General features: G+C 37.8%; 2 protein-coding genes across 4 annotated transcripts in view; one reads left to right on the top strand and one right to left on the bottom strand.

The window, feature by feature from the left end:
* The window catches only part of LOC136877499 (ADP-ribosylation factor-like protein 2-binding protein), a 50,572-nt gene extending 41,908 nt beyond the window's left edge, over positions 1-8,664 (top strand). For both annotated transcript variants that reach the window (XM_067151602.2, XM_067151603.2), the window contains exon 6: positions 8,537-8,664. In XM_067151602.2, coding sequence (XP_067007703.1) covers positions 8,537-8,611 — 75 coding nt within the window. In that variant the 3' untranslated portion in view covers positions 8,612-8,664. The remainder of the gene's footprint in view (positions 1-8,536) is intronic.
* LOC136877498 (nuclear pore complex protein Nup93) overlaps positions 8,655-24,309 on the bottom strand; it is a 262,104-nt gene continuing 246,449 nt past the window's right edge. For both annotated transcript variants that reach the window (XM_067151599.2, XM_067151600.2), the window contains exon 17: positions 8,655-8,832. In XM_067151599.2, the coding sequence (XP_067007700.1) occupies positions 8,713-8,832 (120 nt within the window). In that variant the 3' untranslated portion in view covers positions 8,655-8,712. The remainder of the gene's footprint in view (positions 8,833-24,309) is intronic.

Raw genomic sequence — 24,309 nt, 5'->3', positions numbered from 1 at the left:
AAAAATTTTCTCCGCCAATCCGACTGCACCATCGTTCTTAACACAACACGAAGAGCATCCCTGACATTTTTGTCGGTATAGTTATGATACAGCCTGTATACTCAGAAACAAGTAGCAGACTACAACAAACATAACAATATAAACCTTTAAATACTCTTCAGGTAGGTTGGGTACCTGAATTACAGTACATATTTAAAAACCTTTAACCTTTACTGGTCACCTGGCAGAACGGCCCTGATGTTATGTTTTTCTCGAGGAGGTTGAATGTTGGGTGGAACCTGACATGTGATTTACGATCATCTTATGGCAATTATATGCTTCATTGTGCAATATTGGTGGTTGTGTTAATTTCTCGGAGGAGTTAATGAAATATCTTGATATATGTGACGCTCTCCAGGAAACCATACCTGAAGTCGGAAAATCAAATTTTTAGTTTATTTTATATTTTGATAGTAGATAAATTTGTGATCTTTTTCATAGAAACCAGAAGTCTCTAGCTTAAAAATTGGTCACTTTATGTAACTTTGAAGTTGTAAAACAGAATTTATTAAATTTTGAACAAATCCATTGGAAAATGGGGTATAGTACTCTGATAACATGTTAAGGATTTAAGAAAATCTGTTTCATTGCATAAAGGAATATCAGCTTTGTATATTAAAATAATTATCATAAATATTCAGGAGTTTTATTCCTCGGAAATTAAATACGTGAACATGTTCAAAATTTGAAAAAAATGTGAAAAAGGAAGTTTTAGTCTTGCGGGTCTCATATACGCAGAAGTTCTGTCTTAAGATGTACAAATAAGATAAGGATACAGTAATTATTATAATAGTAGTAATGCTAATAATAATAATAATATTAATGGGTATTTTCAAAGATTGTTCTGAAACTACACATAGTCGGTATCCAATTAATGGTTTACATCACCAGTTCTTATCTATCTTGAATCCTGTAATTAAAAAACACTGAATTTTTGCCATTTTTCTGGAATGTTCTTAATTACGTATCGGTTTTTCTTTTGTGAACGCAATCCGTCTTGCTGCTTGACCAGGTTCAGCGGCAGTAATGTCGCCTGACCCTTGGCACAACAAACCACCTGTTTCTGCTGTGCAATACTCTCAGATGTTGTTGAACAGATATTTTGTCCTTTCTGCAGTCATGCCCTTTACTTCCAACTTCTTAAGTAGGTTCTTAGGAAGATTATCTGCCATGCAGATCTTCACAATTACAGTTGGCGAGTCCAATTTTTGTTGACACATGATATATTTACCGATGTTAACGATGCAAAGAAGAAGAGCTAAATTCACTGGCCACATCTTGCAACACAATACCTTTCTTACCAATCTGCTGGAAGGAAAAATCACGGGGAAGAATGATCTAGGATGACCGAGGAAAAGTTCCTTTAAGACTTGACACAGAGTCTCCATTATGGTTCTTATTATAAAATTAAATGAGGAACTGAGGACAGGAAAGAATGGTTGCATAGACACTGATGATGATGATATTCTTTTTCACAGTAAAATGACTGAAAGATGTGATCTGAGGAACTCTCTTCCAACCATGTTGCCAGTAATACATATTTATTAACAGCTCACAAATATATTTTCCGATAGTGACAGCTATGTTTAGTTTTGACTCTGTGAGGCTATCTTAAATGACCGAGACAACATCTATTGCACGGTACTTCCTTTTCATGAAACCAAAAAAGTCCAGTCACAAAAAAAATAATCATATGACAGACTGGTAGAAAATAGTTATTTCTTTGTTAACTTGACATATCTCTCCACATGGTTATTTTTATTTTATGCAGTGCACTTGTCAGCATGAAGAAACAAATCACAGCACTATTTTATCAGGCTCCTATGTAGGAAGTCCACCTTAGTTAAAATTACCAGTTACAAAATATGCTGCCAAGTAAATGCCTGTAATTGTAACTAAACATTATCTAGATGCACAAGCTGGTTATTTCATATTTTGGTACAAGAAAACAATGCAGGAACTTCATTTAAGAAAGGTTACCTTTAGTCGCCAATGTTAAATTCCCATTGCGACTTAAGTATGGTTTTGTTAGAATGGCACAGCTTATTTCAAAGTCGATTATGATAGTGTCTTATGAATCTGGTGTCCGGCTCCATGGCTAAATGGTTAGTGTGCTGGCCTTTGGTCACGGGGGGGAGGGTTCGATTCCCGGCAGGGTCGGGAATTTTAACCATCATTGGTTAATTTCGCTGGCATGGGTGCTGGGTGTATGTGTCGTCTTCATCATCATTTCATCCTCATCACAACGTGCAGGTCGCCCACGGGAGTCAAATCAAAAGACCTGCACCTGGCGAGCCGAACTTTCCCTTGGACACTCCTGGCACTAAAAGCCATACGCCATTTCATTTCATGGATCTGGTGCCCCTACCCTCCCATGTGTAACAGTGAATAGCCTCATGCTTGAAGAATGTATTCGTAACTGCTAATCACATACTAGTACAGAAGTCAAGTAAACGCTTCCCATTCCTCTTAGCTTCCATATTTTCCCTACATTTATCCATCACCTTCAGTTCTGTTTCCAACTTTTGTACTGAAATCCCCTATTAACACTACCCTCCTATCCTTGCTGTTGACCCTGACCACGATGTCACTCAGTGCTTCATAAAACTTGTCAACTTCATCCTCATCTGCATCCTTACATAATGAATAGACTGAGACAGATCTTGTCCTGTGAGGGCCACAGTGACCATGAAGAGGAGTAACAAGAAAAATCTATCCCAACATTGAGTAATGGTTTAGAAGCCATCAAAGTTGTGAAGATATTCTATGAAACTAGGGGAGTGTGCAGTGAATTTGTGATGCAAATTATGAAGATAGAACATACTGGGCCGATTGCAGAAACGATGACTAGTTTTAAGCCTTAGGCATCGTCTACCTAAACAACGTCTAAATCATTCACGGTCTTCCATTGCATAAACAATGTTCAGTCGATGTTTAACTAGACATCCCTTAAAGTTTCAATTTTGGTTTGAAAATGGAGACTGAAGTATCTTTCATGCAACTCTTTGCTTGTCGCAACCAATGAAATTCGTCGGTGCGCGCGCCGAACGCCAGTCAGCTGTTTGTCTTCTACACATTACTCAAATATGGCTGAGCATGACTTGCCCACAGATAAGAGTATCGCTTTCGGTGCAAATTAAATCTCATAATATTATCGACACTAAAGCGACACGCCACCATACGGGGAAGTGTAGCTTTCATTATAATGTTACAGTGAGTGCAATCTACTCATAAATACGGTAGCTCCGACGAAGGGAAGATGAAGCAATAGTAATGTGTAACCGAGTGTGTTGTACGGGCCATATAGATGTAGATGTAGCTTGCATTCTGGAGATCGTAGATTCGAAACGCATCATCGACAGCCGTGAAGATTGTTTTCCGTAGTTTCCCCATTTTTACACCAGGCAAATACTAGGGCTGTTATTATGGCCACGGCTCTTCTTCCCCAGTCCTCTTTAAACGATAATCACCACCACTTGCCTTTTCCTATCTGATAGTTACCGAAAACCTATGCGATTATATATGTAAAAATCCCATACAACCTACTTTTTAGTTTTCACTATTATGTGTGTTTACTTGGCAGTAAATATAAGTGAATCTCTCCCGGTTGATGTATGTGACAGCCCTCAGACGATCGGGACACGTAATTGTGATATGTATGTAGTCGAAGTGACCTATAATTCCATGGAAATTACCCCATGTATATAATAAAATATATCGATTGCCAAGAATTGTATTCAAGTTGACAGTTACCGGACTGTCACTTTGTCAGTCTCAAGAAACAAGTCTCTCGTAAAGCGGAACCTAATTTTTTTATTATCTCCCCGTGCATGTCAAACGAATTGCTGCGATTTAGCAGCGGGCGACCCACAGAGAGGCCGTCGGACTAACCTTTCTTCCCGGAATCGTCTCAACATGATAATACAAATTACATATTTCACGGTACATAACCTCTGATTGTGATTCACTCCTGTCATTTGAGGTTAAACAGTGCTCTCGGCAGTGTTTAAACATGACCGGTTGAACATCGGTTTTAGACAGTGTCTAAGTGATAAATAACGTCTCTGCAATGTGGCAGCCATACTTAGGCATTGTTTAACCGTAGACATCGTCTAAATGCCGTTTCTGCAATCGGCCCACTGTATTTACCCACCTATAAATAACACCCCCCCCCCCCCATAATTTTCAATTATTGCGAAGAAAAAATTGGCAGAGGGGAGGAACAAGAAGGAAAAAAATCTTTCTAGTGACCAGGCAGCAAGTGCAGGAAAACCCACACTTCTACACCGCCTCTACATTGGGCTTGGCTTCTCTCCTCTACTCTACATGTCTCAATACCCTTGCAGCATGTAGTACATAATTAGGAAGCATCCAGTACACAAGTAAGCGTGAAAATGAGCAAGAGAACAAGTTGAATGGCATCCTTCCAAGTTGATTGTGTTAGAATATGCTTCAGAAAGTGGACTGAGAGCAGCGAGCAGCAAATATTAAGTACAGCCTTGTATGATTCATTATTAGCATAATCAGAGAGACAAAATATTGAGAAAAACAAAAATTTAATTTCTTCCACAGAGTGAAGAAAGGAAAATTTAAAAAAATGTAAACTTAATTAAATGGAATAGAGAAGCAAGAGAACAGCAGTGCTGTAAATCATGAAATGATGCAGTTTAAGGCGCATGAAATTACATTAAGTCCTGGTAATGAATCTATGAAAAACGCTTTCCGCCTTGTCAGTACTTCACATTTTATTATATTACCTCCAGTACATGTTTCGAAAGCTCAGCTTCTCCTTTCCTCAGTGGTACAAAACATTAACAAAAATCCTTAGACTTGCTATTATAATCTGTGTCCTAATTCTAGCCTATACTCTTCATTGTACAAGTTAAAAATCCCTAGTAATACTAAAGTCTTATTTAACTCTCATTTTCCAAATGTCCAGGTTTATGGGTAAATGGTTAGCATACTGGCCTTTGGTCCAGAGGGTCCCGGGTTCGATTCCTGGCCGGATCGGAGATTTAAACCTTCATTGGTTAATTCCATTGGCTCAAGGGCTGGGTGTGTGTGTGTTGTCCCCAACATTCCTGCAACTCACGCACCACACACAACACTATCCTCCACCACAATAACACACAGTTACCTACACATGGCAGGTGCCGCCCACCCTCATCAGAGGGTCTGCCTTACAAGGGCTGCACTCGGCTATAAATAGCCACACAAAATTATTATTTTCCAAATTTGTTCAATCTTGAGGTAATACTAGAGATGTTTAACCTTCGCCAAGCGTTACACATCTTTATCCAGAACCAGTCCACTCCCATGCGAGCGATAGATGTATTTATCCGGAATTTTGAGTTACGCACTTTTGCAACCGTATGTTTCCTCTTAGGGTTGAAATATTAGCCGATAGATGCCAGAAGCGTGTAGACAGGACCTTTATTTAGGCTAAATACAGGGATTTGGAATTTAAAAAAAGAAGGTGTTTGTTCTGAAGCACAGTTTCCATGCTGGTGTACTTCATGTAAGTTTGTTGACACTGTGAAAGTTCATGTTTTGCCTTTTCTACACATTATGTCGCAGAAATATATTCAAAACAAGAGTGAAATAGAGTCACAATTATTAAATAGTGGTGTTGAATACCCGGAAATGAGTCATAATAAGTGGGAAAGCACGAAAAGTGAAATCGTTGCAAGTGAGTGCGAAAATAACCTAAGTGACAGAGCAGACACAGACGATGAAAAAAGGGTTCTATGGCCTGTGTTGTCTGTAAGGCCCAAAAAGTAAGAAAAAAGACTATTTATTATTGCAAAATTTGCACAGCAAAGCCATTCTTACACCCTGATACATGGTTTGAAATGTATCATACAAGTGAAAGTCAGGGAAGACTCAATATCATATGTATAAAATTGCATCATAAATACTAGTTAGATTGTTACTGTACATGTTTATTAGTGAATTTGCCAGTTCAATATTTATAGTAGTAGCCATAGTGAATTATAGCTCAGCTGTTTAGTAATCTTAATTGGGACTACTTTATGTTGTGCCTTGTGACAATTTTGCACTAAACCAGCAGTTAAAGATTTATTTTTTCAAGATTATATGGATACCTACAAGGTGACCTCCTGAAATCAGGTATGAATGACTCAATAAACCATAGAATACTTACATTTTTGCATTTTCATGTGTGTTAATGAAAAATATTTGTACAAAAATAATTACGCTCACAGGCAGAAACTTATCCGCTTGGCAAGGGTTAACTTAAGAGCATAGGATAGAATCAAGATAGATTATAAGAGCAAGTCCGAGGGTTTTTGTTGATGTTTTGTACCTCTGAGGAAGGGAAGAGTTGAGTTCTCGGAACATGTACGGGAGGTAACATTGTGAAGTATCGACAAGGCAGAAAGTGTTTTTCATAGATTGAATGTAAGTCAATACGGACAGAATCGAACCATCATGGTTAAAATAATCAAGTCTTGGTATTGAGCGGAAAGATTTTAAAGCAAGTAGACGTTGTTCAGAATGCTTTTATACAACGGAATGGACTAAGGTTGCAGAGGAAGACAATGATGTGCCAGTGGCTTCCATCAGATTATAACGATAGAGTGATTGAATTTCACCACTTTAATCTATCACCAAATGAATTGAAACATACAGTTCCACCTAACTTCTAGGACTTGGTAGATCAAACAACCGCTGAAGAAGAGCATATAGGTTTTCAAAACATGTAGAGAACTTAGCAAAACAATAAAAAGACTGTAAAAAGTGTTGACAAGGTGGAACTGTATATTTCAGGTTGGTTTGAAGTCCATACGGACCAAATATATCAAACCACTATAGTTAATATAATAAATTTTCACTGCTTTGTTGCAACACTTTGGACATTGCAATGCTGCGCAACCTTGAACACTGTGCAACGCTATGCAGCTGCAGCTAGCAGTATTTAGTCATGGTGACCAGTCAGCTGTGCTAATTGTTTAAAAGGTGCTAATATAACTTTTGTGTAAATGAAGTGCAAATTTAAATAACGGTTTTGTGTGTTGATTTAAAGTCATTAGATGTTCCTTTTCTAAACCATGCCAGCCTAACCTATATTATGTGAAGCTTTTACCCATTATACCCTCCCCTATTTTTGAAGGAAAATTAGAAACAAAAGGGGGTGTTAGAGGTGAGTAGATATGACAATTTAAAAAGTTTATTTAGCATATGGCTTTCAGTGCCAGGAGTGTCTGAGCATATGTTCAGCTCACCTGGTGAAGGTCGTTCTGTCTGACACCCATAGGCGACCTACCTGCGCATCTAGGGGTGATATGATGGTGATAATGAGGTAGGAAGAAGGTGAAACATGGTGTCAGCACAGTCAACTCCCATCATGTAACATCAAGAGGTCTGCTCAAGGCTTCAAATCCCCACCAGATGGGACAAACCTCCATCAACAGAATCATATGCCCTCATTCCATATGACCACTGCAGACAGGTCAGAAACTGAATCCAGGTTTTTAGCATGCAATCTAGAAATTAGAAATTGTATACCAGCACCTCCCGTACCCTGCCGGCCAACATTCTGATGGTGAAAATTTTTTCCATCAACTGGACTTGAACCAGCTAACCGCATTGTCAGACATGTAGACTTGACACCTTAATAATCATGACCACCAGGCAGGCTATTTAGAAAGTGTGTATTAGGCAAGCAAGGGAAGACAAAAATTACTCATTATTATTCCTAAATAAAGAAGCTTGAGAAGTACTGTACATACCATACTGTAGTTGTACAACCTAAAAGTCCTTTATAAAATTAAATACTGTATTTTATGCTGTACATACTTGAATTTTGTACCTTTATTGTCAGTCTTTAAATTAAATGGTATAGTATGATCCTTGCTTTTAATATTTTATCAGACTTAATTTTAGTTATTATGAAAATATAATAATTACATTTTCATAATAATTAATTATTAACACCCATGTAGATTACAAACCCTGTGGATACCCACAACATTATATCTATAGTTGAATTGTTTGAGAAAAGTGTACCTGTGAGGATTTTATACAATATCGTGCAGCTGCTGTTTTTTTTTTTTTTTTTTTTTTTTTTTAAGTGACTATAATCTACAATAAGCCTAATTAAGTTTTGTTCTGTATCATTTTTCACTCCACTCGACTGATAGCATAAATCTTGGTTACAGTGACTCATTTTTAGCTACATAATTTATCAGGCCCCTTGGATGGACCAAGTTCTACAGTATTAAAATGTTCCAATCTCAAGTCAGTGAACAGTACAAATCATAATTCACATTACATGTAAAGGATCTTTGTTTCATTCAATTTAAGGTACAAAATATGGAGGTAATATTTAAATGGAATTTTCACTGGATATCTAATAATCTCTTTGTAATACACTAATTAATGACCCTGAGAAATGATATAGGATGCAGTAGTTTGTAAGTTGGTTCGATATCTTGGCTAAACACTGCTTATGTAATGATTGTGTTTTCTTTTACAGATTAAAGAAGGAACTGTGCAAGACCTCAGTGACTTGTGTAGTGTGACAAACTACTATGAACAAAATGGGATGTAATTTACTTATTCATGTAAAAGTTCAATGGAAAAAATAAACAAAAAACATTAAAATTCTTTTTATTTTATCCAAAATTACACAAACCGGAATCTCTCTTCTTTTCAGTTCATCATTATTTCTATTTGTACTAGACGACTATTTGTATCACCAGGCATGTGATATGGTACAGCACCAGCAAAACTTATAATGGCTTGGGCTTTCGCTCTTAAATACTGCAGATGCTGGAATAAAACAGAAAACTAAATGAACATTTTCTTGTAATCAGAGCAAGTAATATATAACACAAATATGAGAATAATTTTCATATCAAATTAGACTTAACGTTGACCCTGGAATTGTCGATGATACATTTTACAATCGCTACTCTAAATGCCGGAAACACCAAAGAACTGTAGTGAATATAATGATGACTGACCTAAAAGAAACACTTTTTTTGGTATGTAGCATTTCCATATAGCTCCAGTGCAGCATTGCAATTGCGATGTTAAGTAAGCGCAATGGCTTCCTTCATCTGTTGAAGCTCCACATGCAACGTTGGAGACATTAACATAATATGGCCATCTTGTAGTGAGTGGTCAAAATGTTCAAGACAATAGAACAATACCCCAACTAAAATAATAATAATAATCGTATGGCCTCAGCTACCGTGTGCAGACATTTCAATTTGACGCCATCTGGCTGTCTGCTCGTCAATTTCGACGTTCCGTTTTACTCTAGGTCCCCACTAGATGGCAGACCGAGTAAACCGAAACTCTCTTGGGCGTCTATGGCTGAGTTTTAATGAATTTTGTCGGGTAAACACCAAATGTGTCACCAGAGATCTTTTACATGCCGACATCGTACGACATGGAGTGTCGAATGGACTTTTTTCCGCCCTTCAAAAATCCGACTACCTCTGCCGGGTTTGAACCCGCTATCTTGGGATCCGGAGGCCGACACTCTACCGCTGATCCACAGAGGCAGCTATACCCCAACTGAGAGAGACTGACTGTGATTAATTTCTTGGATGCATGAAACATTAAACCAGCTAACATTAATCATCAAGTGTTGTGAGATGTATGATGAAAGTTTAATGATGGATGGAATGTTCAGAAAATGGGTTTGAATGTTCAATAAAGGTCGTCAACATATGAGTGGTTGAATGTCTGTCGTTGAAGCAAAAGTTTGTGAGGACAGACAGGAGTGTTTGAGCAACTTCAAATACCACCGGGTTAAGCGGGATCGAACTCACCAACTTGTCACACAGGCTTTCTGAAATAGTGTGCATGATGGGTGCCAAAACACCTCACTAAAGGACACAAGACCAAACGAACGGTCTGTGCACTGGCCTTTCTCACAAAATATGCTGAGGAAGGGGGTGATATGTTAAACCCCTTTGTTACAGGAGATGAAACATGGATATCACACATCACTCCTGAATCAAAGCAGCAATCTTTGGAGTGGAGGCATTCGATGTCATCAGTGAAGAAACAATTAAGACAGACATTTCCACCCAGAAGATCATGGTGCACGGGTTTCTGGGACAGATGAGGCACCTTCCTTGTTTGATTCTTGCCTTGGAATGCAACAATTAACAAAGAAGGCTACTGTGTGATGGTACAGAACCTGTGTCGCGTGATTCAGAACAAAAGGCATGGAATGCTTTCCTGTTGAATCACCTTGCTTCATGACAATACTGTACCACGCACAGCCAATTAAACCCAGGACTTCATCACATCATTTGTTGGGAACAGTGGCAGCCACCCCCCAACCCCAAATCCAGATTTCCTCCACCTGAAAATATTCCTTCGTGGCAAGTGTTTTAATTATGATTATCTCAAAGGAGTAGTCCAGACATGGCTTTCACCACAGGCGGTAGCATTCTATGATGAAGGCATACAAAAATAGGTGACCCGTTACGACAAGTACCTTAAGGTGTGAAGAATCCAGAGAAAATATAAGTCTACACTCACATCAAAAATGGGCTTTATACATATAAATTAAGAGAAAAAAGTAATACCTAGTTTGACTCCTTGGCTGTATGGTTAGCGTTGAGGCTTTCAGTTTAGAGGGTCCTGGGTTCGATTCCTAGCCAGATTGGAGATTTTAATCGTTTCTGAATAATTCTTCTGGCTCTGGGACTGGGTATTTGTGTCTGTCCTAACACTCTTCTTTTCACATCCAGACAACACGCCACACTACCAACCACTACAGAAACAGGCAATTGTGATTGCATTCCTCCAGACAGGATTGGTATCAGAAAGGCCATGAAACAGGGCCAAATCTGCAGGTGTGACAGTTCACACGCACAACCCCACAGGTGTGAGAAAAGGGGAAGAAGGAGAGGAATAGATGCAAATGTATAGATATTTATAGCTGTCTTGCATGCATGTTGCCATCCTGGGAAATATTTGCAGTAAGTTAACGTGACAAAAACTTATGTAGGGAATCCTAATTAAGTGCTATAATGTTTTATTTCTCATGTTAATAATATAAAGTTACTAAAAATTCATTATGAGGAAGTAGTAATAATGTTATTTGCTTAACATTCCACTAACTACTCTTTTATGGTTTTTGGAGACGCCGAGATGCCAGAATTTAGTCCCGCAGGAGTTCTTTTACGTACCAGTAACTCTACCGACCCGAGGCTGACGTATTTGAGCATCTTCAAATACCTCCGGACTGAGCCAGGATCGAACCTGCCAAGTTGGGGGTCAGAAGGCCAGCGCCTCAACCGTCTGAGCCACTCAGCCTGGCATTATGAGGAAGCTTCTATGATATGATGCCATATTGGATACTATATTGTATCTACTAACATCATGACAATTTTATAAAACTTTTTGAATTCAATGAGCATTCTGTTTGTATGCCTTACTGAATATTCAAGATGTAGAAACATCTTTTGTTCATAACGGAAAATAAATAACACATGATAGCATTGTTCTATCATCACATATGGTACACAGAAAACAAACACAGATATACTGTTAAGCCTTTCAGCATTCAGTCTGCAAGCTTCTGTGAATTTACTATACACCTCCAAAATCCTCTGTGACCTCGTTTAGTTCCATACCTCTTATCTTTAAATCATTAGAAAATTAGTCTAATCATAGTCGTCTTAGACTCCCTCTATCGTTTTTACCCTCCACGACAGAGTCCATTATTCTCCTATGTAACCTAGTCTCCTCCTGGGTATACTGAAAGAATCCATTTTCCGGTCAGGAATGTTCCTGAATTACAAAGGAAGGTACAGTAAATGTTTGTATCCTTGTGGCAAATTCGTCAACATGTTTGACAATCTACAGCACCTGCAAATGTTTAAAAACTTTCAAGCCATTTTAGGCCCTTTCACGGCCTTGGTAATTTCACATGCAAATCCTCAATACCAATCCGAAGAGCCCCTTGCTCAGTATACTAGAAGAATTCTGCATAAGCCTAGACCAATACGTCAACCCAGATTTCAACTTAAATGAAACCACACATAAAAACAATATTCTTTTCGATGCAGACATTCCCCTCCTAACAAATTATTATTTAAAAAGAATTAACAAACAACAACCCACACATACAAATGAACCGCTCAAAGATCTTCTCTCCTCCAACCCTGCTCCCCTCACAAGCGCTCCACCCATCCCTCCAAACCTTCCCTCCGCCGCCGCAAACTACAGTCCTAGGATAACACGTAACAGATCTTGACAGGCAGCCGCGCAGAGCACACAGCATCAACACTCAACGTAAGTAATATAACATACAAAACTCACTTTCCACAGTCCATAATACACCATCTCTTACACCTATTATTTCTACTTGCAGATACATATACCCTACAACATACAAGAAGCCTCCACGCTATCATCACAATAAACGTGTATTGGCCAACAACCACATAATTTAAATTTCATCAAGATGCACGGCGCTTCTAACGAAATTCAACTCATAATAGTCACCATTTAACTCAGCAACGACACACGCAACTTCTCTCAACGATATTTATAGACCAAGATAACTTTATCACTAGCAGCAATTTTTGAAAATTGTAATAAATGGAAAAACAATATAAACATTAAATTTAGCATACATATGCTATACACTTACCAATTTACTAGTGCAAAGTGGTAAAAACAAACTGTATGAATAAGAAACTGGACCTATTCCATTAGTTTACTATTTTATCTACTTTTAACCGGCTTGCCATGTCAGATAAAAAAATTTTCATGTACATACTATAGACAATAACAATCTCATGGTACTAATGTTAACAAATGTAAACCCCATTTTATGCACAATAAAATAGGTGCATGAGGTAACACGTATCATATAACAAGCATTTTTTAGCCAAGAAAGTTCCATTTCAATAAGCATTTCATGTTTGTTCCAATTGGACTAGTTATACAAAAGTGAAATATCCTAAATATCAATGCAAAACTGTAAATAATCCTATTGACATTTCATAGATCAGATATAATGAAATGACAAGCCTGAAACAACAAATACTTTCTAGACATTACAACAAATTTACAATTACTAGTGTGTATAAGTGCAAACTTCATTCCATGTTCAATAATATAGGCACAATGTGACGATATGCCTTAACACAAGTACTTTTTAAGCCAAAGATAGACATATTTATCATTTTAACAAGCAATTCTGAATGTTTGAATCAAATGGATCAATTATATTACGTGTAATATCCTAAACACTAATGTAAACAAATGTAAAATCCATTTAATGTATAATAGTCTAGACATAGTGGGGTCATATGCCTCAAACAACAGGTGCTTTTAACCAAAGATATACTCACTAATATTTTAACAAACAACTTTTAACGTCTGATTTAATTGGACTAGTTTTACAAGGTGTAATCTTTCATATGTGATGTTTTTGTAACTATTTCTTTATGTGTCAGCTGAGGATGATCCCATAAGGATCGAAACCGGTAGTGAATTTACTACTTTAAAGTAAATAAATTAATGTATTGATAAGGTGGAGACTTCTCAATTATCTTTATGTTGTAGTAGCAATCAATACGGAGATGAAGCTAATAGACTATGATAATTTCGCCGACACGGGGGCTGAGTGTATGTGTCGTCCTCTTCATCATTTCATCCTCATCACGACGCGCAAGTCGCCTACAGGAGTCAGATGGACCTGCATCTGGCGAGCCGAACTTGTCCTCGGACACTCCCAGCACTAAAAGCCATACGCCATTTCATTTTCCAGAGCTAGAACGATCAGGCCGCAGCCAGCCGCAAGCACTTTTGTGTCATTATTCCGTTTTAAGTGTGCACACCGCTCATTCCAATCACTGCCTCAGAGAAGGGATCAAAAACCTGGAATACTATGATGACCCAGTGTGTTACGTACCAGCAGTATCAGAAAATTTATGAACTAGAGGAATAGCATGCTAAAGAAGAGAGAAATCTAACTCCCCAGCTACTTCCCGCCAATATTCAGGTTGTTATACTAGGTACGCAGAAGTAATCCCATCTATCGGAGATAAATGGAAGCAGAATACAAAAAGGACATCACAATGTAATGTTATAGTTGATCAATTTTATGAGCTTTCTATATTGCAGGCCTTCGCATTTAGTTTTCTTCCGACTGTGATATTAGAGCATCTCATGTGAGTCCTCCTTTCTTTCATTATTCCCTCTTATGTTGTTATTTAAGTGATCGTTCCTTCATGACTACTTTCTCATTCACATAATCATCTTCATAATTTAATCACCATCACCACCAATATTATTATAGTCGGTATGGTAAAACGGAATAAGACATAATAACCAGACATTGTACTCTCTATAACTTTTGTTATGTAGTACTTTTCGATATGGCCAATAAGATAGGCAATTAAAATTAAATTTTTGGCACCTTCCCCTAAACTACCATTTCGAACAGGGTGAACAACATGATTTACAGCGTAGACTACAGTTCCTTACTTCCCAACTTCAAATACCGATTTTCATTAAATTCTGTTCACCCATTTTCTCGTACTACGGCGTGGATATGGACTTGGTAACAAAAATCCAAATTCATGAATATGTCTGTTATCATAGCTGGTACGGTAAAAATGTATAAGACATAAATGATAGGAATTTTGATAACTTTAATTATGTAGTATTTATCGATAGGGCCAATAATAACAAATATTTGAGAATTAAAATTTAGGCCTTCCCCTAAACTACAATTTCACTAGGCGTGAATACAATTATTTATGGCCTAAATTGTAGCGACTTATTCCCAGACTTTATATACCGATTTTCATTCAATTCTCTTTAGCCGTTTTCTAGTGATGGGCATACATAGACAGAGAGAGAGACATTACGGAAAATTAAAGCGTGCATTTCTCCTTGTTACTGTGGTCACGACCGGTGCAGAAATATTATTTTTAAATTCTGTGCAATGTACAGACACTCTTATTTTATTTATATTGAGATAAATTAAAATTAGTCAGAAATTTCTCCAAATGTTTCCTAAAATCTCTAAAAAAGTAACTAGTCGTTATCATTAAAATTCTGTAATTAAAAAGAAAAAAATCCATATCTAGCGGTCCGGCTCCATGCCTAAATGGTTAGCGCGCTGGCTTTTGGCCACAGCGGTCCCGGGTTTCTCTGGCATGGGGGCTGGATGTATGTGTTGTCTTCAGCATCATTTCATCCTCATCACGATGCGCAGGTCGCCTACAGGCGTCAAATCGTAAGACCTGCACCTGGCGAGCCAAACATGTCTTCAGACACTCCCGGCATTAAAAGCCGTACGCCATTTCATTTTTCATATCTAGCGACTAGAATCTGAATCTCTAGAATCGACTGGACTGATGTGAACGAACACGAACATAGCACGCGAGAACGAGAGACTGACAATCGATATAGAGGTTTCAATAATCATCGCACATTCGCGCACATTTCTCGCATTAATAAATGTCGATATTTCGTTTGAAAGCGGCCAATGAGCGTAAAAAAAGCTGAAGTGGCGGGATTTGAAAATAAAGATTTGATGTTCACCGAAAAAGAAGCTAAAATCGGGAGGCGGGAAAAACTGTCGAAAATCGGGAGTCTCCCGCCTAAATCGGGAAAGTTGGTAGGTATGTATAACTGATCAACAATAACAGTACCGGTACATTGACCACTGTTGTGATGTTCTTTGTCCCTTCTGCTGCCACTTATCTCCGATAGATGGGATTACAGCTGCGTACTGAGTATAACAGCCTGCTCGGATATTGGTGGGAAACAGCTGGGGAGTTAGATAACTTTCTTCTTTAGCATGCCTTTTCTCTGGTTCATACATTTTCTGATACTGCTGATACGTAACACACTGGTCCATCACAGTATTCCAGCTATTGGATCCCTACTCTGAGGTGCTGATTGGAATTAGCTGTGTGCATACTATTGGCTGTCTGCAGCCTGGTCATTCCAGCTATGGGACTTTGGGCTGTTAGATCAGCAGCAAAGTACTGTTCGTTAAAAGTGAGAAAATATGTGGTTTTTCATTTGATTATTTCATATCATGGCATTGATTTTAATTGCGACATTCCTACCGACGGCATTGTAATGCTGTATCTTGATTTCAGTTTAGAAAACTGCGGAGTATGTAAAAAGGCAGGTGGAGAGTGTCTGCCATTATAATGAAAACTCCCCAATTTGCGACTGATGGTAGGCAAATAGGCCTACCATTACAATGAAAATTCCCTAACCCAGTCTTCACATGAGAAAAGATGTATGGTGACTTCCCAGTGACATTTCTGGCATAACATTAAGAGCTATGCAATTTAATACAATCTTATTCACAACGTGTACACTACTTAACCTAGAATTCTGTATAGAGTGTAGAATTCCGTAGTGAAGCACGGATATATCAGCCAGCAGGCCTTAGAATTTGGAAATTGTGGTAACAAAATAAAATACCTTTACAAATCTCTGCTCTGGTATGTTTTGAAGTAAGTTTTAAATCACAAACGTATAAACATTACTATTCATTACCTCCACGTTAATATTTTAAGTTAATACTAATAGTATGTTTGGTATAATTAGAAGCTGGAGGCAAAATTTCAATTCTTCTGATTTAAACTATTGGTGGGGACAGGTGAGAGGCTCTCCAATTGGGTTTTCATGTTGCCTGGTGCAAGTCTGGGTGAAATGGAAGACACGTTAGGTTAGATAGTCACTACAATACGACATTTTATTTACAAGGGCGGGCGATGATAACTACAATAAAAGACGAGTGTCACTGTAGTAGGCAATTTCATGTCAATACATAGACAAAAAACCCTATTAACTAAGTTGATATTTATGGACTGTTATAATACTGATGTTATTTATTGCGAGCTAACTTATTCGTTTGGTTGCCTGCAACACTGATAGCTAATTATATAGTTCGAGCAAACTGTTACGTGCTCAAATGACCATCAGCCCTGTCGTAGCCCCCTTTGGTATTTTCTGGAAGGAACTAGCAAGTCAACTGGTAGCTCCCAGCCTGAGGGCAGAGTGACAGCCTCTCCCCTTTATTGTTTTGTTCGTCTGGTTTCTGCCTGCACCTTCTGGAACACGAAATGGGAATGTTCCATCTCTAGCAGAGTCCCGAATATTCTAGAACTCCATCACCAAGATATAAATAAAAGGCCGCTGCAAACGAGGAGTTGTTATAATGGTGTACCATTCATTTCTAGTGCTAAGCAATATTGTGCAAGTATAAAGTGTACTTGAGGGACACTGTTTCCTACACGTGTGTAGTTCATTATTTGCCCTTCTGATGACTGTCCTTCTGATGACTAGAACAAATTCAGAGACAAAGCAGTGTAAGAGAAATGTGTTTGCAAGTTATTGGATGAGAGGTGGGCCAGGTTTGAAAACTTTTATTTTGATTGGCCCCATCCGAACCACTGAATAAAAAAAAGTTATAGCAAGCTTTTGCCTGGTGGGACGCTTGTCGCTGTATCACTTCTTGTTTGTATCTCTTGTGAGACAGACAGTCTGTGTGGGCTGTGGATCCACTGGGGAGCCATGTATTTTCTTGGGGTAAGGTGTTCTTTATTTGGGATTGCAATAATTAAGATGTTTTTATTTCGGATCTTATGTTGATTTAAGTAATTTAACTACGTGCAGGAATTTCCAGACTCATTTTCTCATCCTTATGTTTCTCTTACGTTTGCTAAACTATGTGTGCACATGATTGCCCACTGCATTTATGCTATTACTAGCAAGATACCCGTCCCTTGCTAAGGCTTTAAAATGAAAGTTATTATCCAAAGTTTTACATTTTGGAGAGTCCACTGTCAGCTGAGCCTGTAAAATACATTCTCAGTTCATACGTCAAACGGTTTTGGGGGGGAATGATTATTTTTTAATCTACCACTCACTTGAACCTCGCACGGAACAATTTGAATGTTTTGAACCATATTTGATTAAACATCTAGGACGTAAAAGCGACCAACCTGTGAATTTTTTTTTTTACCTCGAACAGTAATGAAGGAATGAATACTTTTTCAAGGGGTGAATGTTTTGAAATATTTATTAACACCACAAAAAAAAGTTATGTTCATGCCTGAAACGGTTTCAGAAGAATGGATATTGTGTTTTTGAGTCACCTACCATCTAAACCTCCTAGGGGAGAAATGTTTTGAAGTATACAGTATTTTACAGCTAGGACGTAAAAGAAGACCCTTCTCGTAAAATTACAACTTTCTATGCCAAACGGTTTTGGAGGGATGAATAATTTAGTTTACGGAGCTAACCTCCTTTGACACTTTAACGGTGGAAGGTTGAAAAATATTTCCAATTTCACACCTAGGTTTTAAAATATATACCGCTATTGGGAATTTTGTCTTTGTACGTTAAACCATTTTGGAGGAAGGAATTTGTTTTCAGATCTTAACCCCCATTTAAATCTCTGAAGGGTTAAATTTGTTTCAAACCTTCTGTTACCGGGCGAGTTGGCCGTGCGGTTAGGGTCGCGCGGCTATGAGCTTGCATCCGAGAGACAGTGGGTTCGAATCCCACTGCCGACAGCCCTGACGGTGGTTTTCTGTGGTTTCCCATTTTCACACCAAGCAAATGCTGGGGCTGTACCTTAACTGAGGTCACGGCCGCTTCCTTCCAACTGCTAGGCCTTTCCTATCCCCCATCGTCACCATAAGACCTATCTGTGTCGGTGCGACGTAAAGCCACTAGCAAAAAGAAAAACCTTCGTTATTTAGCACCTAGGATATCATTTGACATTTTAACATTGTAATTCAAACAGTTTCATATAAACATCACTCCTCATTCCCCAGTCAAAAACCCCTTAGCGGTGTATTGTTTTAAGTCCACTTCTCATTTGTATCCTCATAAAAAGAATTCGACTCCTTTTACACCCGCCTTATGTTAATTCCCTCCCCCCTCCCCAAATGCATGTTTCTTTATTATTACAGGAGATTCCAAATACCAATTTTTACATACGTAACATTCTTCGGTTTTGTGGTATAACTATCCTCATACAAAGAATTAAACTCATTTTTCAACTCACTTACCCACCTGTAATTGGGTTTTCAGAAAACAAACGAATGAGTGTATCTTTATTTTTAATGAAGATCCCTTTTTTTTTTACGTTGCACTGACACAAACAGGTCTTATGGTGACGATGGGACAGGAAAGGTCCAGGAATGGGAAGGAAGTGGCCGTGGCCTTAATTAAGATACAGCTCCAGCATTTGTGTGGTGTGAAAATGGGAAACCACGGAAAACCATCCTCAGGGATGCCGACGGTGGGGTTCGAACCCACTATCTCCCGGATGCGAGCTCACAGCTGTGCGGTCCTAATAGCACAGCCAACTTGCCCGGTAAAGAAGATTCCAATTACAACTTTTCATCTCTGTAACATCTTCAGTTTTGGATATGTAAGTATCCTCATAAAAATATTTCAACCCATTTTCAGTCCTTTTTACACCCCCTTTAAATGGAAATTACAAAACAAAACAAAATACATGTTTCTGTGTTTTTATAGAAGATTCCAAATACCAATTTTCATGTCTGTAATATCTTCAGATTTTCAGATACCAGTATCCTAATAAAAGTAATTCACCCACTTTTTCAGTCCTTTTTACCAACACCCCCACCTCCAAGTGATTTTTCCGAAAGCAAAGAAGTATGTGTTACTTTACATTTAAAAGAGATTAAAAATACCAATATTCATCTCTGTAACATGTTACATTTTTGAGATATACTAATTTAAAAAATTCACCCCATTTGTCAGTCCAGTTCACCCCCGCACCCCACTTAAGAAGATTTTTCAAAAACAAAAAAAATGTATTTCCTTATTTTTAAAGGAGATACCACATGAAACTTTTCATGACTGTAACATCTTCAGTTTTTGAGAATTACGTATCCTCAAAAAGGTATTCAACCCCCTTCTCACCCCTCCCCCTTGAGGATTTTTCCGAAAACAAAATGTGTGTTTCTTTATTTTTAAAGTAGATTCCAAATACCTATTTTCACGCCTGTAACATCTTCAGTATTTGATGAATAAGTATCCCAATAAAAATAAATCAACTAAGTTAATTTCTCTTTGCCCAAAACACCCCTCTTAGGTGGATTTTTGAAAACAAAATACGTGCTTACTTTGAAAGGTGATACCAAATACCAATTTTCATGTCTGAAACATCTTTAGTTTTTGAGATATAAGTATCCACATAAAAAGAATTCAACCTCTTTTGCAGACCCTTTTACACTCCCCTCCCCAATGAAGTGTTTTTTTTTTTCTGAAAACAAACAAATAGGTGTTACTTTTATTTTTAAAAGAGATTTAAAACACCAATTTTAATGTCTGTAATGTGTTTATAGTCGCGGCCACCAAATTAGGCGGGTGAGGAAAACTGCGCTGTCGTCAGATATGGAAACGGTGAAGCGACAGATGGTCGAGAGTCGCTTATCTCCGAGCACGGATTGGCAACACTGATCGTGCAGTGCTGTCTAGTTGAAGCCCATCTGCTCCAGACCACCTTAACCCGAGTCATTCCCTGTCATACAGCTGCTGAGCTCGCACCGTAAGTGCTGTTAAAGATGGATAGTAAATGTGTTCAGCCTGGTGTTTCTTTGGGTCTAGCATCTGAAGAGGACGAAGTAAGTGCAGAAACGAACAAGAAACTCCTCTGAAGCGTTGTCGGTTGGAAGGGCTTAAGAAGAAGGATTTAGCCAGCCAGACAAAATCCATAATAGTGAATGTATAGCAATATGTGCAGAAGTTGGCCGAATAAAATATTTTGCAGACTATGAACTTCAAGAAAAGCCAAGAATTGACTGCAACAGTGTGTAATGTTAGCCTTTGTTCAGTCCAGAGATGTGTTAATGAAGCAAAATATTCACCCAACCAAAAAGTACTTTCATCTCCAAGGAAAAACTTGATGAAGTAGCTCTCTCTTGGGGCCATGAGGTAGTAAGGTTGCCACCCTTCCACTGCCAATACAACCCAATTGAATTGATTTGGACTAAAGTCAAGAGAGAAGTGGCAGAGAGGAACAAGACATTCAAAATAAAGGATGTAGAAAAACTCACGTCAGAAGCCATCGACCATGTGACTGCTGCAGACTGGGAAAAGTGCTCCAATCGCCCGAAAAATCTTTAAGCAGACGATTGAGCCAAGGAAACAGTAAGGGACGAAAGAATGGAGCCATTCGTCATCAATGTAAATGACGACTCGACAGATAGTGAGATGAGTGATGACAATGACTAAGAAATCTTAAGAGTGCCTTGTAGCTAGAAACCGATTCTTAATTCATTGTAAAATAATGTAAACCTATTCTTTAAAGTAGTTATTTTTTTATATTACTCAGTCCAATTTCCAGAATTCAAATATTTAAAGTTATAATGTAATAAAACTGATACAGATTAATATGTAATCTGAAAGTATTTACAGTGTCCTGCAGTCTGTGCTGGCGCGCGCATCCCAATCTGCCTCAGCTAAGCGACGTTTACATGATCGGTTTCCGAGCCATTTTCCAGGAAAAATACAAGACTCACGGAAATATGTTTCAGATAAGAAATATAAGTCAGGCAATTTTTTATATCTTTCCCGCAGACAAAATTTTATTGGCTGAAGAAATAAAAACTTGGCCGCTTACTGAAATTTTCAATACACGATTCTACGGATTTAAATTTATTCATTCAGGATTTTAGTTAATAAGTAATAATAATAATAACTTAAATGTTTCCACCTTTTCAATACAATATATTCACAAATTTACAAAATTATACGGTACTAGTTTCGACCCATCTAGGGGTCATCATCAGCCGTATTGAAGCAAAGATCATTTGTGGCGAAATCCTAAGACAATATTATTTTAAAGAATAACAAGTGAAATGAGATGTTATGGTAATAGTTAATAATACAAGGAATATACATAATAAGAGGTTTTTAACAAAGAATAAAGTATAAATGGGGTGTTGTAAAAATTATAATCATGGAAATCAGTAAGTTCTTGTATTGAAATGAAATATGGCTTAGGAAGAGGGCTTAAGGTGGGGCTGAAGGGTGCGGGAGAAAGTGTAATTGTCTTGGAAAAGTACCTTTGATTAAATTTAGGATTGAGTTTAGGTTGGCTGCATTATTGTTTCTGAGGAAAGTGATAAATAGATCGAAGAGTATGTTGGGTTTCTCTGAGATTTCATTGAGATTGTGACTGGCATTAAAGTATTGGTCTAGGTGTATGTAGTAATTTTCCATTATGTTCAGTAAAGGGCCCTTGTTTGCTAATACGAGGATGTCCATGTCTTGTTCAATATTGGTGAAATTATGGTTATAATCTTGCATGTGTTGGCCGATGGCTGAAAACTTGTTGTATTTTATTGCGTTAGTGTGCTCGTGGTATCTGATAATGAAGTTTCTCCCGGTTTGCCCGATGTAGGTTTTTTTACAGGTGGTACATTTGATCCTATAAACTCCTGATTTAAAAAAACTGCTGGTCTTGTTGATGTGTGAAGTATTGTATAAAACATTCATGTTCTTATTGTTGGTTTTGAAGGCTATTTTAACGCCTTGTTTCTTAAAGATGTTGGTTAACTTGTAGATATCATTGTTGAACGTGAAGGTGGAAAATGTTAGAGGTTTGGTTATTTCTTTTTTGAGGGTAGTTTTTGGGCGATGTTTGTGTTTATTGATTATCCTTTCTATAAAATGATTGCTGAAGCCGTTGAATTTTGCGATTCCGCGGATTGTGTTGAGTTCGTTTTTTAGATCTTTATTGGACATAGGTATGCTGAAGGCTCGGTGAACTAGGCTGTTGTATGTGGCTCGTTTGTGGGACTGGGGGTGCACTGAATCTTGGCGAATGGTGGAGGCTGTTTGAGTGGGTTTTCTGAAAATTTTATAACTGAAAGAATCTGAGTTTCTAGTGATGGTTAAATCTAGAAAGTTGATTTTTTGATTTGATTCGGATTCTAGTGTGAATTTGATATGAGGATCAATATTGTTGAGTCTTAAGAGGGTGGTGGGTGCGTTAATTGATTTCTCATTCATGATTACAGAGACATCGTCGACATATCTGGCCCAAAAGAGAATGTTTTCGAATTCGTTGTCAATTTTGGTGTATTCGAGGAAGTCCAGGTATATTTCTGCTAAGATACCTGAGGCCGGTGACCCCATTGCCAAACCATTTTGTTGATATATGACATTGTCAAAAGTGAAGAAGTTATTGTCGATGATAAGTTTTAATATTGTGATAAAGTCTTGTATCTCTAGTTTGCTTAAGTGGCTGTTTTTGTTTAAATTGTTTATAATTATCGGAATTAATTTTGATACTTGTATGCTTGGGTACATGTTTACAATATCGAAAGAGTGGATGGAGTGATCCGGTTGCAAATTGAACTTGTTTAGTTTTTCTACTAGCTCAGATGTGTTTTTAATAGACTTTTTGGATAAGAATTGATAATTTTTTCTTAAGAAACATTGGATGAATTGTGATATTCTGTATAAGGGGCTTGGTCTATAGTTGATAATTGGCCGGATGGGAATTCCGGTTTTGTGAATTTTGGGAAGAGCTTTAGCAGTGGGGAGTCCTGGGTTCATATGTATGAGTTTGGATTTTTCCTGTTCGGTAAATAAAAATGAAGTGTTTTTAAGAGTTTGTTTAAGTAGTTTTTGAATTTTTTGGGTGGGGTCTTTTTTGATTATGGAAAATGAGCTGTCTGTGAAAAAGTTTTTTGTTTTTTCAATATATACTTTTTTATCCATGATAACTGTTGCATTGCCTTTGTCAGCTTTGGTTATGATGAGTTCGTTGTCTTTAATTTTCTTCTTGAGGGCGTATATGCGCTTTTGTTCAGCAATTTTTTCTTTATTATTGAGGTTATTTGCGGGGTTGGTTAAATTGTGGAGGATATCAGTCAGTTTCCTTTTAACATCGGTTCTAACCTCATTTTGCGTGTCTTCCGGTATTTTGCTGATGGCTAGCTCTGATTCTGTGATCATAGTAGCGGCTATGTTGAGGCTGTTCAAGTTTGGCCAGTTGTGTTTCGGTCCTTTGGATAAAGTTAAGTGTTCACTTTCACTTAAGGGCGTGTTAGATAGATTTACAACAGCTGGATGAAACTGCGTACGAACGAACGTGTTACTATTGGAGTTTCTAGTTTGTTGGTTATGTAGTTGGCAGTTTTTTAGCCTGTTGAGTTTATTCTCCAAATTTGACTGTTTTTTGGCTAGTTCGTAGAATAATTTGTTCTCTACTTCTTGATAGAATAGTGTCCATTGTGCGTT

Source organism: Anabrus simplex, chromosome 7 (genome assembly GCF_040414725.1).
Source record: "Anabrus simplex isolate iqAnaSimp1 chromosome 7, ASM4041472v1, whole genome shotgun sequence".
NCBI lineage: Eukaryota > Metazoa > Arthropoda > Insecta > Orthoptera > Tettigoniidae > Anabrus > Anabrus simplex.
This window is presented reverse-complemented; position numbering and strand designations above follow the sequence as displayed.